General features: G+C 33.8%; 1 protein-coding gene across 1 annotated transcript in view; it reads left to right on the top strand.

Moving 5' to 3' along the window:
• Window positions 1–16,945, top strand: part of LOC122890378 (disintegrin and metalloproteinase domain-containing protein 5-like) — a 143,399-nt gene that overhangs the window by 32,938 nt on the left and 93,516 nt on the right. The window contains exons 6-9 of the mRNA XM_044226003.1: window positions 5,211–5,282; window positions 5,468–5,631; window positions 6,395–6,476; window positions 14,153–14,289. Coding sequence (XP_044081938.1) covers window positions 5,211–5,282; window positions 5,468–5,631; window positions 6,395–6,476; window positions 14,153–14,289 — 455 coding nt within the window. The remainder of the gene's footprint in view (window positions 1–5,210; window positions 5,283–5,467; window positions 5,632–6,394; window positions 6,477–14,152; window positions 14,290–16,945) is intronic.

Here is a 16,945-nt window from a genome sequence, read left to right as displayed (position 1 = left end):
TTATATATGAGTGAAACTTTATGATAACTGTCTTTTTCTGCATGAGTTATTTTAGTTAGCATAATCCCCTCCAGTTCCATCCATGTCAGTGCCAATGCTGGGTATTCATCTTTTCTGATGGTTGAGTAATATTCCATTATATATATGAACCACATCTTTATCCATTCATCTGTTGAAGGGCATCTCGGCTCCTTCCACAGTTTGGCTATTGTGGATATGACTTTAGACAATTTAATTATAATGTTACTGGAGGTAACTCTATCTGGATTCAACCATTTTTGCATCTTTTGGGCCTCATAGATCTGGATGTCCATTTTCCCAGATTTGGGATGTATCAGCCATTATTGATTTAAATATATTTTCTGTCCCATTTTCTTTAATCTTCTTCTGGTTTCCTATATAAGCAGATATTGTGTGTGTGTGTGTTTAACTGTTCCCATAAATCCTATAAGACTCTCTTCATTTTTTTCATTCTTTGCTTTTTTGCTCCTCTGGATAATTTAATATGCCCTATATTGTAGATCATTGTTTTTTTTTTTTTTTTTCTCCTTCACGGTCAAGTCTGCTCTTGGTATTCTCTATTGAATTCTTCAGTTGTATTTTTCAGGTCGAAGACATCTAATTTTTTTTTTCATGGTTTCTTTTTATAGAACTCCTTATTTTGTTAATGCTTTGTTTTCCTAATTTTATTTAATTGTATCTTCTTGTGGTTCACTAAGCTTCTTTAAGGTGACTATTCTAGATTCTCTTACAATTTATAGAACTCCATATCATTGTGGTTAGTTATTGGAGCTCTATTAGTTTCTTTTGGTGCTATCATGTTTTCCCAAATTCTTACAATCCTCAATTCTTTATGTCAACATCTGCCAATTTGAGTAAATAGTCTTTTTTTTCAGGCATTACAGGTTTGCTTTGGCATAGATAGTCACTCACCATTTGGCTTAAATTGAGCTCTGAGTGTATCAGTTGGTAGCATCCCTGGGCAGGTGGTGTTCACTATCAGTGTCTAGTTTTGGGTGAGGCTACTAACTGAGCTTTGAGGGTAGGTGCTGCTGGCTGAGAACAGTTGTGTAGGAACACTGGCTTAGTTACTTGCCCTGGTGAAGCTGTAAAATAGGCTCTGCAGTTTCCTGGATTCTCTAATCAGACTTCCTAGATTTTAGGACAGATATATTCTCAGTATTAAGCAAGGTTATGAATTAGGTTCTTAATTCTGTTGCCTGGTGTGGCAACAGAATGAGTCTCATGGCTTTGACAGCTCATGTTTGTGTACCCAAGTCAGGCAGCACTATGTCCTGGGCAGATTGGGCTACTTGTTTTGCTCTACAGATATGGAAGGCCAAAAGCCATGTTATGTTCTCTATTTAAGTGCTATTGTAAGCAGGGATATAGGATGGGTTATGTAGCATCTTGTTTGCTCTGGTAGATTCCTGGTTGGGTGGGATGAAGGCTGTATTCAGCAGTGAGCTGGGATATGAATTAGTTCCAGGTGTGGTAGTATCCTAATACAGAACACAATTGTGTTCTGCCTCTTGTTTGAGAATCAAATTAGACAGAATTAGGCACTAAATTCCCTGGCTTGATGGGCCACCATCCTAGCTATGCAGATGGGTAGGACCACAAGGTGGGCTTTCTGCTCAAGAGTTGTTGTAATTGGAATTGCAAGATGAGATACACGGATTCCTGGAGCTCCAATTGTGTTTTATTCTCAGATAGGATGGAGACTATATTCACATTTGGGGAGGGTGGTAAATTAGTTTTATGCCCAGTTTTGGCTGCACACTCTGCAGGCTCTTTAGATGCAGAGGCACTTGCTGAGGTCTCTGTTCAAGTGTCGTTAATTGGGCCTGCAGGGTGGGCTACCAAGATTTCTGGGAACTCCAGTTAAGATTTCTTTGTTTGCAGGGTTGGATGGAAGCTGTATTCAGTTATGGGTGGGACTACAGATTAGCTTCACTCTCTGGGAATATTATGTATTCAACATTAGATTTTAATATATAAATAATGTATTTGGTATTATTGAACTAATGTTGTTTCTTGCACATGATAATGGTGTAGTGGGCAAACAGGTGAAAATCCTTATTCTTAGGAATGACATGCTGAAGTGTTTTCAACTTATTCTCAAAAAGTCCAGAAAAATGAACATTGTATGCCCAGATCTACCTCCATAGACAGATAAAGTTATATATAAAGAAATGTGTCTAACATTAATAGTAGATTAATCTAACTGAATGATTTAGAGGTAGCCTTTGAATTTTAATTTTTCTGTAGGTTGGGTTTTTTCATCTTAAAAAGTAAGTGTTATTTACTAAAATTAGTGACTTCTTAATGTAATCATATGTAAGTTATACCTCAATAAAGTTGATCTGAAATTTTTGGAGTGTAGTTACAACAAATAGGTATTTCAAAAAATCATTTACACAGACTTTATCACTAAGTGAAAAAGAAAGAGAAAGACACTGCTGAATCTTGGCAGAGTGTGGTGTTGCCTCATTTTCATAGTCATAATCATCAAATTCTTAGTAAGAGTAATTAAACACTTTGGAAAAAAAACAAAACAAAACAAAAACAGTTGAATCCTGATAAGTCCTAGTCTGGAAATCTTTCATTTTTACCTCACAAGAGGTCTTGTGGAGGTGGGTCTTTTGGATAAAAATGGAGAAACTTGTTTTACAATATTTAAATATCTGAATATACAGTCTCAAATATGTAACTTTGAAGTCAGTCCCCAAATATTCTCATAATAACAACAAAAAAGTCAAAAGGAAATACCATGAGGACATGAATAAGAAAATTAAAAAAAACTATAGATCAGCTTCATTGATTACAGTAATGTGATTAGGTTATATATCTCTTCTAAAGTGCAAAGATTCTCAGATTCTGTGATATTTGTGAGAGAGCTTAAAAAATGGCAGTTTTCAGTATAAAACGTTAAAATAAAACCATTAAAAATATGCCAGGATTGTTAATCAAAAAGATGACGAAGATGGTATTACTAACAGATAAAGTAAAATTCAGGATACAAAGCCTAAAGTAGAAGAATGGGCCTATTTATGTAGAGAGACACAATTCATGTTGAAGTTGCATTTCTAATAATGAACACTTAGTTAACAAGTGAGTTATGAAGAAACTATAAAAACAAAACCTCTGGATATGTTCAGAATAAAGTAACAAAACTCAGAATTATAGTGAAGCACATTAAGGCATTTTTCTTAGCCTTTAACATACGGCAGAAAATGTTAACATATAAAGATCAAATTATTTATTACCCACTTTACTAACCCTTATTTACCTTTGTATCTTCTGAAAGGGCACCACATATATTCAAGTATCTGAGGATGTCTATAGGAAATACATATATGGGTAGTGATTTCCAGGTCACAAAGAAGACAATAGTAAAAACCAATATGCCAAAACTCTATCATAATATACTAAAACAATAAGGAATAAAAAGAGATAAGGAAAAATAGAATAAAAAGTTTTAAATACTACCATGAGTAAATTTTACAAAGTAGAAACACAAAACTATAATTATAAGCTATTTAGATATTAATGAATTCTATACAATAATTTAAAAACTTGAAGCATAAGTATTAATCACAGCAGGCTAGGTTGCACTATGATAAAAAACGATCTTTTAAAAAAAGTATTTATTACCCTTTTAATTTAACTTAATTAGTTAAAAGCATATATAACTTAATTTAATAATAGTTGTTTAAAAATTGGATTGAAAATTTAAAAATCAGCTGTAGTGAACGAGTAAGAGCCTGCTATAGCATACTACTGGATCACTATAATGTCTCCTTTTTCATTTCTGATTTTGGTAATTAATGTGGTCCTTTTATTTTTCTCTGCATTTTTAAAAATTATTTAAATTTTGTTAGTTAACACACAGTGCAATATTGGTTTCTAGAGTAGAATTCAATAATTCATCATTTGCATGTAACACCCGGTGCTCATCACACATGCCTTCTTTAATACCCGTTATCCATCTAGCACATCCTCCACCACCTTCCTCCATCAATCCTCTATCATTTGTTCTCTATCATTTGTTTCTTTTTTTTTTTTTCCTAAAAAGAGAGAACATGAGAGCCAGCACTAGCGGGGGGCAGAGGGGCTGGGCAAAGGGAGGAGAAGCAGGCTGAGCAGGGAGCCTGCTGCGGGGTCAATCCCAGAACCCTGGGATCATAACCTGAGCTAAAGGCAGACATTTAACCAACTGAACCACCAAGGCACCCCTTGTTCTCTATCATTAAGAGTCAGTTATCAATTGTTTCCCTCTTTAATTTTTTTCTTTTCCCCTTCCCATATGTTCATCTGTTTTCTTTCTTAAATTCCACATATGAGTGAGATAACGTCTTTCTCTGACTGATTTAGCATAAATACACTCTAGTTTTAAAATACAGATTTGAAGGGGAAACTGCACCCCAATATTTATAGCAGCATTATCAACAATAGCCAAACTGTGGAACAAGCCCAAATGTCCATCAACTGATAAATGGACATCTGAAAGAAGATGTGGTACATGGAATATTATTCAGACATCCAAAAGAAAAAAAAACCAAAATCTTAATGCCTCAATACTGTTTATTTTTTATTCATGTGATATTGACCATGGATCTGGGTGACTCTCTAGGCAGCTGTCTTCATGTGTTGGCTCAGCCTTCCAAATGCTTAGGATTTTTGGTATTTCTATATTGATAGGTTTTCTCCCCCAAATTCTAAGCCTAGAGAAAAGCAGACCAGACAGGCATGAGCGACAGTAGAGAAACACTTCTTCTCAGAAGTGACATTTATCTCTGTCTTATTTCATTGTCCAAAGTGAATAAACTGGCCATGCCTATATTTAGAAAGGAAGGGCTCCTGAACTAGAATAGAGCTAGATATTGCTAAGTAGGGAGAATGCCTACCACAGAGGATAGTACCAAAACTAAGTTTTCATAAACAATAAGTAATGCCACAAATTGAGTGCATTAAACATTAAAATCATGTTATTAAATATTTTTATTTACTTCTTATATACATTAAGTTACAAATTGAGTTTATTAATTTTTATAAGTCATTATTTATACACCATTATTGATTTCCTAAATTTCAACTGGAATGTAGCCCTATGGCTATTTTAGAATATACCACATTGTACATGTAAGGGTATGTAGTATATTCTTGACGGCATCCACTAGTTTCTAAAAATAATTATTCTTTTTCAGTTTGATTACATGGGCTCTGATGTAAAGGCTGTAACACGGAAGGTTATCCAGATAATTGGTTTTGTTAACACTGTAAGTTTTTAAAAGCAATTTTGTTTATATATTTTGTAAAAGTATAGGTAATATGAATTGATGTGTATAGCATTTTGCTGTGCTGTTAAATTCTCATAATCAAATACTGAATTAAATATATGCATTTTTATGGACATTTAATAAAGTGTTCAAATTTATTTAAAATTTATTATTATTTTTTTTAGATGTTTTCCCAGTTAAAACTGACTGTTGTAATATCTTCCATAGAAATATGGTCAAATAAAAACAAAATTTCTACTACAGGGAATCCTAACAATATATTATCTAGATTTTTAGAATGGAAATACAAACATATCTTCCGACCTCATCAGGTTGCATACTTATTTGCGTGAGTACAGTATTCCATATTTTGTAGCATTAAAGGAATAACACAGAATGATTTCATATGTTAGTTATGAAAAATAAGCATTTAATGAATAAATACTATGTTCTATAAATTTGATAGACACCACAGGATGGGAAAAACACGTAAGTCAAAAGTCCTTGTCTTCAAAGAGCTAATGTTGGTCGATAATTAAAAACTTTTGTCAACTGACATAAAATTACCTGATATCAGTAAAACTGCATAAAAGTACTGAAAAAACTAAGGGAGATTAATTTTGAGTGATATAATTTCTTTTATTTCCTTCACTTATAAAGTTATACTACTTGCTATCTCTACATTCTTGTCTCTCATCTGATTTTTTAATAACATGAATATATGGAATTATTTCATGCTGTAGAATCTAATGCACAGAAAAATCTATTCATCTTTAATGAATAAGTGAATAAGGAAGTCACAGAAAATTTAATTTTTAGGGCTGTAAATGGATAGGGAACCAGAATAAAAATGATAAGCATTAGTCCAATAGACTTTTGCATAAATTATTAGACTATTCTTATTATACTTCCAAATGTTTATTAAGTTTAAAATTTACAAAATATTGAAATACTTTTAACATTGATAGTTTGAGAAAAATGTATTTAGTTTAATTCAGAGTAGCATAAGGCTTAGGACACATTAATTGTTTAATAATGTTTGTTGCTATGAAAATGATTGTCATTAATTATATCACTCATATGCAATTCTGAGGAAAATTATTATCTTTTAGCTTCAAGAAACATCCTAGTTTTTTAGGAGCCACATTTCCTGGAAAAATATGTAATAAAAATTTTGCAGTAGGAGTTGCTCTGGTATGTAATTATTTTCTAGTTCCTCATTATTTTAATGTTTCAAAATTTCCTAAATATTGTAGAGCATGAGTAAATATATTACTTATTCCACTTATCCTTTAATAGTTTTTTATATTACTAATTTGGAGCATAAAATTAAACTGTATGCAATTGCTTTTAAAAATAGAACATTTAGGGGCTCCTGGATGACTCAGTCCATTAAGGTCTAACTCTTGATTTTGGCACAGGTCATGATCTCAGAGTTGTGAAATGAAGCCCCATGTTGGGCACCAGGCTCTGAGGGGAGTCTGCTTGGGATTCTCTGTCCATCTCCCTCTGCCCCTCTCTTCCTCTCTCTCTCTCTAAAATAAATGAATAAATTTTAAAAAAGAAAAAAATTATAAATTGAATTGATTATAATGCCATATTGCTTTTAAAAACCTTATTTGACCCAAGTAAAAATTTAAGTGTTTTAAACAGTGACATGCTTGCATCCATGTATATTGCATAACCAGTGTAATTTTAATGTTAATTATTAGACATATCAGTTTTTCTCCCAACATTAATAATTGGTATAATTCATGTGCTTTCTAATTATGTGACTATTATTTTTTTCTATTTTAAGATAATTATTTTATTATTGCATTCAATACTGTATTATATGTTTGGGATGAGCAGACCATTGGAGGAAGAAACAGCCATTAAATATTCATAATTACTGTTTTGCCAGATATGCCAGATAGTGTTTGCCAGATTTGCCAAATATTCATAATTCTCAGTTTTGCCAGAAAAACTGAGAATGAGCTTCTTCTACAGAGTTATATTCCTTTTGCAACAATTTGTATAAATAGTAGGGAAAGGAACTAATTGAGGGTACTCGCAGAAAAAAATGTCTGCACTTTTATTCTGAAGCAGGAATATAATTGGTTGTGTTTTAGTAGCATGTACAATGAAGCAAATTGTTATTGACAGATTCAATATTTAAAATCAGTTCTAATATGTGCTTGTTATTATTCCTATAAACTACAAATTGATTGATTAGATAAATCCAAAACCAGTTCTGGGGATTGTTACCATGGCTAGAGAACATCAGACATTTCATAGGGATTTGTTTTTATTATCAGTCCCTGCTTTTGGTTTTCCCTCAGCCAAAGTTTGAGGAAAGGCCATCAGAAATTGTCCAGGTCTTCATCACTGTTAATTCTTGAAAATAATGTTTCATTGTTGAGGACTAAGTTTTCGATCATGCCATGTGTGTGTATGTGTTTGTGTATAAAAAAATAAAGCAGATTGTAAGAATTATTGAATATAAGTGGTTAGTATATGTGTTTTCTGGTGACATCCTTAAGCCTGAATTTTTAGAATAGAAAATTATAATTATAAAAGATAAATATATGAGCTAAGCAAGAATACTGTAAAAATATCAGTATAAAATTAAAATACAAATGTAAAAATAAATTATTTTTGTTTATACCAGCAACAGTTTGAAGATTAGATTTCAGAAAGATAGCTACCAATCATAACCATGAGAGACTATGGACTCTGAAAAACAATCTGAGGGTTTTGAAGGGGCAGGGGGTGGGAGGTCAGGGTACCAGGTGGTGGGTATTATAGAGGGCACGGATTGCATGGAGGACTGGATGTGGTACAGAAACAATGAATACTGTTATGCTGAAAATAAATTAAAAAAGAGTAAAAAAATAATATTCTAAGTGCTTTTTTAAAGTGAAGAATTGAAAAAAAATAATTACTTCCTTGAATATGGTGGCTTTAGTAATATTAAATATCTTGAAGTCAAGATAGATGAAGTCCTCCAGCTTTGTTCTTTGTGAATACTATATTGTCTGTATATAACTTTGCATTCTCATATAGATTTTAAAATCATCTTTTCTGTTTATACACAGACATATAAGCATACAGACACAGAGGTCTACTTAAATTTTGATTTTTAATTTTAATTTATGAATGAATTAGGGGAAAATTGTTATAACAACATTGGATCTTCCAGTGTCTACTAACATGGTTTATTTCTCCATTTACTGATGTCTTTAAAAAGTTCTTTGTAGAGCTTTCATGTCTCCTGTTAAATTTATTCATAGCTATTTTATATATCCTGATGTTGTTGTGACTGGTATTGATTGTTAAAATTCATCCTCCAGTTTTTCACTGCTAATGTATACATATGTGGTCTATTTTTGTATATATAACCTTGATGAGTTTATATATGAGATCTATTATTTTTTCCAGATTTAATGAGATATAATCGACATATAACATTTTTAAAAGTACGGAGTAATGATTGATAAATGTGTATGTTGTGAAATATTTTCACAGTTAAGTTAGTGAACACATCCATCATCTCACACAGGTGCCGTGTGTGTGTGTGTGTGTGTGTGTGTGTGATAAGAACCTTTAAGTTTTAATCTCTCAGCAACTTTCAAATAGACAATACAATATTGTTAACTACAGTCATTATGCTGTACATTGTATCCTCAGAAACCAGCAGATTGTACTCTGTAACCATTTTCACTCATTCCCACCCCTAGCAACCAACAATCTGTTCTCTGGTTCTTGGAGTTTGGTTGTGCTAGACTCCACATATGAGATCATATAGTACTTGTCCTTCTCTGCCAGACTAATTTGATTTAGTGTAATGCCCTCAAGATTCACCCATGTTGTCACAAATGGCAGGATTTCCTTCTTTTTTGTGACTGAATATCACAATTCTTTATCCATTCATCTGTCAGTGGACACTTAGGTTTTTACTGTATCATATCTTGGCAATTGTGAATAGGGCTGCAATGAACATGGGGTACAAATATAGCCTTGAGAGAGGCTTTATTTTTTCCAGATATATATACCCAGAAGTGGAATTGATGATTCATATGATAGCTCTATTTTTTATTTTTTCAGGAATCTCCATAATGTTTTCCATAGTGGTGGTACCAATTTACATTCTTATCAGCAGTGTACAAGGGTTCCATTTTGTCCACCAGCATGTATTATCTCTTGTCTCTTTGATAATAGTCATTCTAATAGGTGTGAGGTGATAACTCTTGTGCAATGATTAGTGAGGTTGAGCATGTATCTCTCCATATATCTGTTGTCCATTTGGATATCCTTTTTGGAGGCATCTGTATTCAGGTCCTTTGAACATTTCTCTTTCTCTTCTTTTAAAGGTTTCATTTATTTGAGAGAGAGAGGGCTGGGGAGAAGCAGAGGGAGAGGGCCAAGCAGACTCCATGATGAGCACAGAGCCAACATGGGGATTGATCTCACAACCCTGAGATCATGACCTGAGCTGAAATCAAGAGTTGGATGCCCAACCAACTGAGCTACCCAGGCCCTCCCCTTTGACCATTTCTTAATCAGTTGTGAGTTCCTAATATATTAAGAATTCTTAGTTGGCGTTTGGTAGTGAGTTATATGAGTTTCTAATATATTTGGTGTATTAACCCCTTATCAGATCTATAGTTTAAAAACATTTTTTTCCCTAATATCTAGCTTGCCTTTTAATTTTGTTGATTGGTTCTTTTGCTGTACAAAATCTTTATGGACTTTGAAAAACAATCTGAGGGGTTTGAAGTGGCGGGGGGGTGGGAGGTTGGGGTACCAGGTGGTGGGTATTATAGAGGGCATGGCTTGCATGGAGCACTGGGTGTGGTGAAAAAAAATAATGAATAATGTTTTTCTGAAAATAAATAAATTGATTAAAAAAACACTAGGTGATGTATGGAATTGTTAATCACTATATTGTACACCTAAAACTAATGGAGCACTGTATGTTAATTAACTGGAAGTAAAGAAAAAAATTAAAGTATCTTATAAATTGCTAAAAAAAAAGATTTTATTTATTTATAGAGAGAGAGAATGAGAGAGAGCAAGTGAGCATGAGAAGGGGGAGGGCCAGAGGGAGAAGCAGACTTTCTGCTGAGCAGGGAGCCTGATGCAGGACTCTGTCTTGGGACTCCAGAATCCTGACCTGAGCTGAAGGCAGTTGCTCAACCAGCTAAGCCACCCAGGGCCCCTGTACAAAGTCTTTTATATTAATGAAGCTTTAGTTGTTTTTTGTTTTGGTGTCATATCCATAAAATCATTACCAAGACTAGTGTCAAAAGAGATTTTTTTCATTGTGTTTTCTAAGATTTATGATTTTACTTCTTACATTTAAATATTTAGTTCATTTTGAGTTCATTTTTGTTAAGTGGTATGAGAATAGGACTCTACTTTCATTATTTGCTTATTTTCAATACCATGTTAAATGAAAGTAGTAGGAATGGGACCCATGTGTTGTTTTTGATCTTAGAAGAAAAGCTCTCAGTTTTTCACCTTTGAGTATGTAAACTGTGGGTTTGTCAAATATGGCCTTTATAATGTTAAGGTATGTTCCCTCTATACCCACTTTGTTGAGATATTTTAATCATAAATGGATGTTGAATTTTGTCTATTTTCTATTCATTGTCCATAGTTTCTTAGTTCTTTTTAAAATCTTCTCCTCTCTCTTTTTTTTGTCTTCCGTGATTTTAATTGTATTATCTCATAGTATTCCATTTTCTTTCCTTTCTTAGCATATCAATTATATTTTTAAAAAAACCTCTTAAGCAGTTGTCCTAGAGTTTATAGTATACATTTACAACTAATTTAGCTGTAGTCTAGTTTGAATTAACTAGACTAATCTAACTGAATTAAAGTAGAACTAACCTAGTTTATTTTCATCAGGTATTGGGAGACATACAGACATGGTATTGATTGTCATGCAGGAAGAAGTTTAACATACATTTCCCTAGAAACAGAAGGCATATCTGCAGGGTCCATATGAGGGGCCATATGAGGGTTATTTAGGCAGCATAGGGAACATGGTGGAAACATGGACAAGAGCCTCTGTTATTTCTTTAGAGAGGGATTGGTAAGGCAAAGTAAGCTGTCTTAAGATTGGCTAGTTTGAATAATTTCAGCAAGCTTTCTTGCATAGAGGCTGTACCTAGTTTTCTAGTACCTGTCTCTGATGTGATTTTTGGCAAGTGGAGAGTGGTCTAGAGTATGTGAGCCTGATAAAGTGATGGTATGGCATATGGGCTCTAGATTGATTGGTTTGCATATATGCAAAGGCACATTTGATGTATGTTTGATATATGCAAAGTCACACTTGATGGTAAGTTTTTTATGATTTTAATTGGGTAACTCTGGGAGGGACAGACTAGCATTGGAAAGACCCTGGATATCAAAGCATCAAATATAGAAGATCAAAGGCATAATTAATACAATTAGCCCATTAATACAATTTGATTCATATTACCAAATTTTAGCGGTGGTAAAAGAGGAGACTTTTACAGAGTGGGGCATAAGTTGTGCCAAACAGCATAGAAAACATTTTATTATGAGAGTAAAAGAAAGAAATTTAGAAGTATAAGGTATCCTTATACTTCAGCAATAAAAAAAAATGAGCTATCGGGGCGCCTGGGTGGCTCAGTGGGTTAAAGCCTCTGCCTTCGGCTCAGGTCATGATCCCAGGGTCCTGGGATCGAGTCCCGCATCGGGCTCTCTGCTCCGCGGGGAGCCTGCTTCCTCCTCTCTCTCTCTCTCTCTCTCTCTCTCTGCCTACTTGTGATTTCTCTCTGTCGAATAAATAAAATCTTTAAAAAAATGAGCTATCAAAAGAAATGGAGAAAGCTTGAGTGCATATTACTAAGTGAAAAGGGCAAGGCTATATACTGTATGATTCTAAATACAGAAGATTCTAGAAAAAACAAAATTATGAAGACAATAAAAATATCCATGGTTGCAGGCAGGGAGGGGAGAAATTAATAGGCAGAACACAGAGGATTTTTAGGATTTAGTTAGTACATAACTAAATTAAAGTACCTCATATATAGTGACTCTTTATATACATGAAGGCAAGACATATCATGGATCATGGATGCCTTCTCTGAACTGTTCTTTACTTTCCACCTGCTTACAGTGCTGAACCTGGGTCATCAGGAATCTATCACTTTTTTAAAGACTTATTTTTTAAGAACAGTTTTAGGTTCACCACAAAACTGAAATGAAGGTACACAGATTACCCATATGCTACCTGCCCCCACACATGAACAGCCTCCCCCATTATCCACATCCTTCACCAGAAGGATATATGTTTTACAAGGATGAACCTACATTGACCCATCAAGATCACTCAAAATCCATAGTTTACCTTAAGGTTCAGTCTTGGTGTTATACATGAGTTTAGGCAAAAGATGATAGGTATCAATTATCGTGGTATTATTTTTTTTTTAAGATTTATTTATTTATTTGACAGAGAGAGATTACAAGTAGGCAGAGAGGCAGGCAGAGAGAGAGGAGGAAGCAGGCTTCCTGCTGAGCAGAGAGCCCGATGCGGGACTCGATCCCAGGACCCTGAGATCATGACCTGAGCCGAAGGCAGCGGCTTAACCCACTGAGCCACCCAGGCGCCCCATCGTGGTATTATTTTATGAAGTATTTTCACTGCCCTAAAAATCCTCTGTGTTCTGCCTATTAATTTCTCCCCTCCCTGCCTGCAACCATGGATATTTTTATTGTCTTCATAATTTTGTTTTTTTCTAGAATCTCTTGTATTTAGAATCATACAGTATGTAGCCTTGCCCTTTTCACTTAGTAATATGCACTCAAGCTTTCTCCATTTCTTTTGATAGCTCATTTTTTTTTTTAGTGTTGAATAGTATTCCATTGTCTGAAATGTGCCACAGTTTATCTGTTTACCTACTGAAGGATATCCTGGTTTCTTGTGAGTTTTGGAAATTATGAATGAAGCTTCTATAAACATGTTTGTGTAGAAATTGGAAATGATCCAAAGGAGAACAGTAATGCCTACTGAGGGTTATTAATTTTCTATTGCTATGTAACCAATTATATCAAAACTTAGCATATGAAAACAATTCAGTTCTGTGGGTAGTGAATCTAAGTGGGTGAAGTTAAGGTGTCAAGTAAGGCTGTAGTTATCTCAGGGTTCAATATGGAGAGAATTTGCTTTTAGACTTCGTCATTTGGCTGTGGCAAACCTCCTAAAATCTGTTTCCAAACTTGTGCCTGCGTGTCACTTTACAGGCCTACTTCATGCTGTCATAGCTGGTTTCACCTAGAGAGCTGGAGTGAGACATAGAGTCCAAGAAGTCAGTCTTTTTTCTTTTAGTTTTTTTCTTCTACTACATCCCACAGGAAATTGAGAAGCCAGTCTTTTTATAATCCATTTTAGAAATGATGGCTATCTGTTTTGCTACATTTAGCTAATTAGAAGCAAGTCAATAAGTTCATCCTGTACAGAACAGAATAGGAATACCAAGAACATGAATGCCAGGAGGCAGATTCCTTGTGACCCATGCTAGAAGTTCTCTACTACAAAGAGAATATAAAATTGACTATTAAAAGATTTAAGTCATTTTGTTTAAAATAACTCAAAGAAGCAATATAGTATGGTGTTTGAGACTATTAGATTAGTTAAAGTAGCTGGTATTGTCATTAAGAATTAGTATTTAGAAATTAAATTATTGTGTTCACTCATCCATGTTTAATAAGTCTATGATCCACATGCATCTACATAAGCTTCTTGGATGCATTGATTTTAAAAAACGAGTTTTATTTACTAATTTTTTATTATAGTAAATTTATTATAGTATAGTTTGGGCTTCCTAGCTAACTCTTTTCTTTTTCCTTATATTTAGTATCCAGAGGGTTTATCCTTGGAGTCATACACTACCAGCATCGTGCAGTTGCTTGGCTTTAATCTGGGATTGAGTTATGATGATCCTGACACTTGCTATTGTTCAGGAGATGTTTGCACAATGTCACCTAAAGCAGTGTAAGATAATTTTCTTTATTGTACCTGTTCCTTTATTCTTTATTGTACCTATTCCTTTAAAAAGATTTTTGTTTTGTTTTTGCTTTTGTTTTTTGGTTAGGAGCTTTTATACTTCTATTAAATGAACTGAAGTAATTAAGAAATTACAGAGCTCTGTACCCAACAACTACAGAAGACATTCTTTTCAAGTAAAATGGAATATGTGCCAAAATCGGTCCAACACTCTCCCAGTCCTCTCCATTGCTGGTGAAATTCTATTCCCTCTTCCTACGTTCTGTAGTCTGGCTTCTATCTGTCTTCCCTGGCCAGATTGAAAGCAACCTGAAGGGGAAAAGCCATATTAATTGTGTAATTTCAGTGACTTTGCATAAAGCTAAATGTTTTGATATTTGCATTTAAAACTGGCCTTGTACAATATAAGGATGGACAGTATAATTCATATTAATAATAAAATTTTTATTCAGAAAGACATTAAATTGTAAATAATACCATGACCCATTGAGAGAGAGGCTGCTGAAGAAAGGCAAAAACTTTTTATTTTAGTGCCATAGTGATATATTTTACCTACTTTATAAATAGGGGGCCCTATGTTTCCACTTTGCTTGGGTTCCCACAAATTATGTGGCCAGTCCTGGTTATCCACACCAAGATTTGGTGTGTTCAGTATGTTCAATTTGAATAATTGTAATTGCTATGTGGTGTAGCCTTATATTGGTTTTAATCTGCTTTTCCCTCTAAACTAATGATATTGAATGGTGTTGAATATATTTTCATGCTTAATGGCTTTGTATATCTTCTTTGAAGAACATCCTATTCAAAAATTTTGTCCATTTTAAAAAATGAAAGTAGAGATTTTCACACTTTCACTGTGTTGTAAGAATTGTTTATATTTTCTGGCTATGAGTTCTTTATCAGATACATGATTTTCAAATATTTCTTCCTTATAGTACCTTCTTTGAGAAAAAGTTTTAATTTTGATGAAGTATAATTTATCAATTTTTTATGCATCATGGCTTAATAGCTCTTATATTCAGTTTTATGATACACTGTGGGTTAATTTTTGTATATATGTTAAAGTTCATTTTTGTTTTTGCTATGTGGATTTCCAGTTATCCCTTGCAATTTTTTGAAAAGAGCATTCTTTCCCCCACTTAATTGTCTTGGCAACTTTGTAAAAATCAATTGACCAGAATTGTATGGATTTTTTATTGTAATTGCTATTTTATATCATTAATCTGTATGTCTACCCTTATGGGAAAGCATACAGTTTTTATTACAGTAGCTTTATACTGCGTTTTGAAATGAAGTGCTGTTAAGTCCTCACATTTTTTCATTTTTCCAGTAATTGTTTTGGTTATTCTAGGTCTTTTGAATTTTCATATGCATTTATTATTGGCTTCCTAATTTTTATGAAAATTCCTGCTAAGATTTTTCTAAGTATTCCATTGTTTAATTGCATAGGTCAATAATGGGAGAATAGCCATCTAAACAATGTCAAGTATTTTGATGCTTGAATATGATATATAGCTTTATTGATTTGGGTCTTCTTTAATTTTTCTCAACAATGTATTTTTTTTACAGTTTAAATTTCTTGTTTTGTTAAATATATCCTTAAGGTTTTTTTTTTACTATTTTTTTTTACTTTTTTTTTTTTTTACTATTATGAATAGCATTTTTCATTGCTAGCTCATTTTCTGTACTGCCAATTCTGTGGAAGTCTTTTCTGGTAGGCAATTTACATTACTGTGTTCCTCTGTCAGTATAGTCTGGCCCAATACCTAATCAATTCTGGGGTTAACCCTGAGAAGGACGTGAGGTGAAGCCAGAACAGTGTAAGTTAACTTACAATCCCTTTCTGCAGTTTTCCCATCATCCAACTGTGTAATTTCTGGCCAGGGGTTCCAGGCTTTAAATAATTTGTGTTTAGTTTCTACACAACTTTACCATCTGCCAAGAATTTAAAAAGTCACATTCTCTGTTCAGCAGTTGATGCTGGGATCCATATTTAGTTTTATAAGCTTTTCCTTGTTTTAGTTTTGTTTTGAGTTTTTGGCTCATAAATTTTGTTTGTTGATAAGAAATTTAAGAGTGAATCTTTAATAAATTTCAGTTTAGTTCTGTAATGTCAAGAACTTTAAAATTAAGGGACTTGCGTGGCTCAGTTCATCAAGCATCTGACTCTGGATTTTGTCTTGGGTCATGGTCTCAGGATTGTGAGATTGACTCTGGTTCTATTCCACATTGGGTGTGGAGCCTCATAAGATTCTCTTTCTCTGGGGGAGGGGTCATTGTGTGTTTGTGGGGAGGAGTTAAGATGGTAGAGAAGTAGGAGGACCCTCAGATAGTCTAATCCCTCAAACATAGCTAGATAATTACCAAATCATTCTGAATACCCAAGAAATTAATTGGAGTTCTGAGAGAAAAAAAATCTGCAAGCCTGTAAGTAGAAAAGTGACCACCTTTTGGAAGATAGGAGTTATATAAGTTCTTGGGGTAGATATAGCTGTGGATTCACTAGTGGAGAAGGATCCTGCTTATGGGTGCTTTTGCAAAGTATTGGAAACTGCAGAGCATAAAATCTGAACCTTTGGAAGTTTATTACTAACTAGAATGTACCTGGCTTAAATGTGGTCAGGTTGTGAAGATGGGTGGAATC

Source organism: Neovison vison, chromosome 11, assembly GCF_020171115.1.
Source record: "Neovison vison isolate M4711 chromosome 11, ASM_NN_V1, whole genome shotgun sequence".
Lineage (NCBI taxonomy): Eukaryota > Metazoa > Chordata > Mammalia > Carnivora > Mustelidae > Neogale > Neogale vison.
This window is presented reverse-complemented; position numbering and strand designations above follow the sequence as displayed.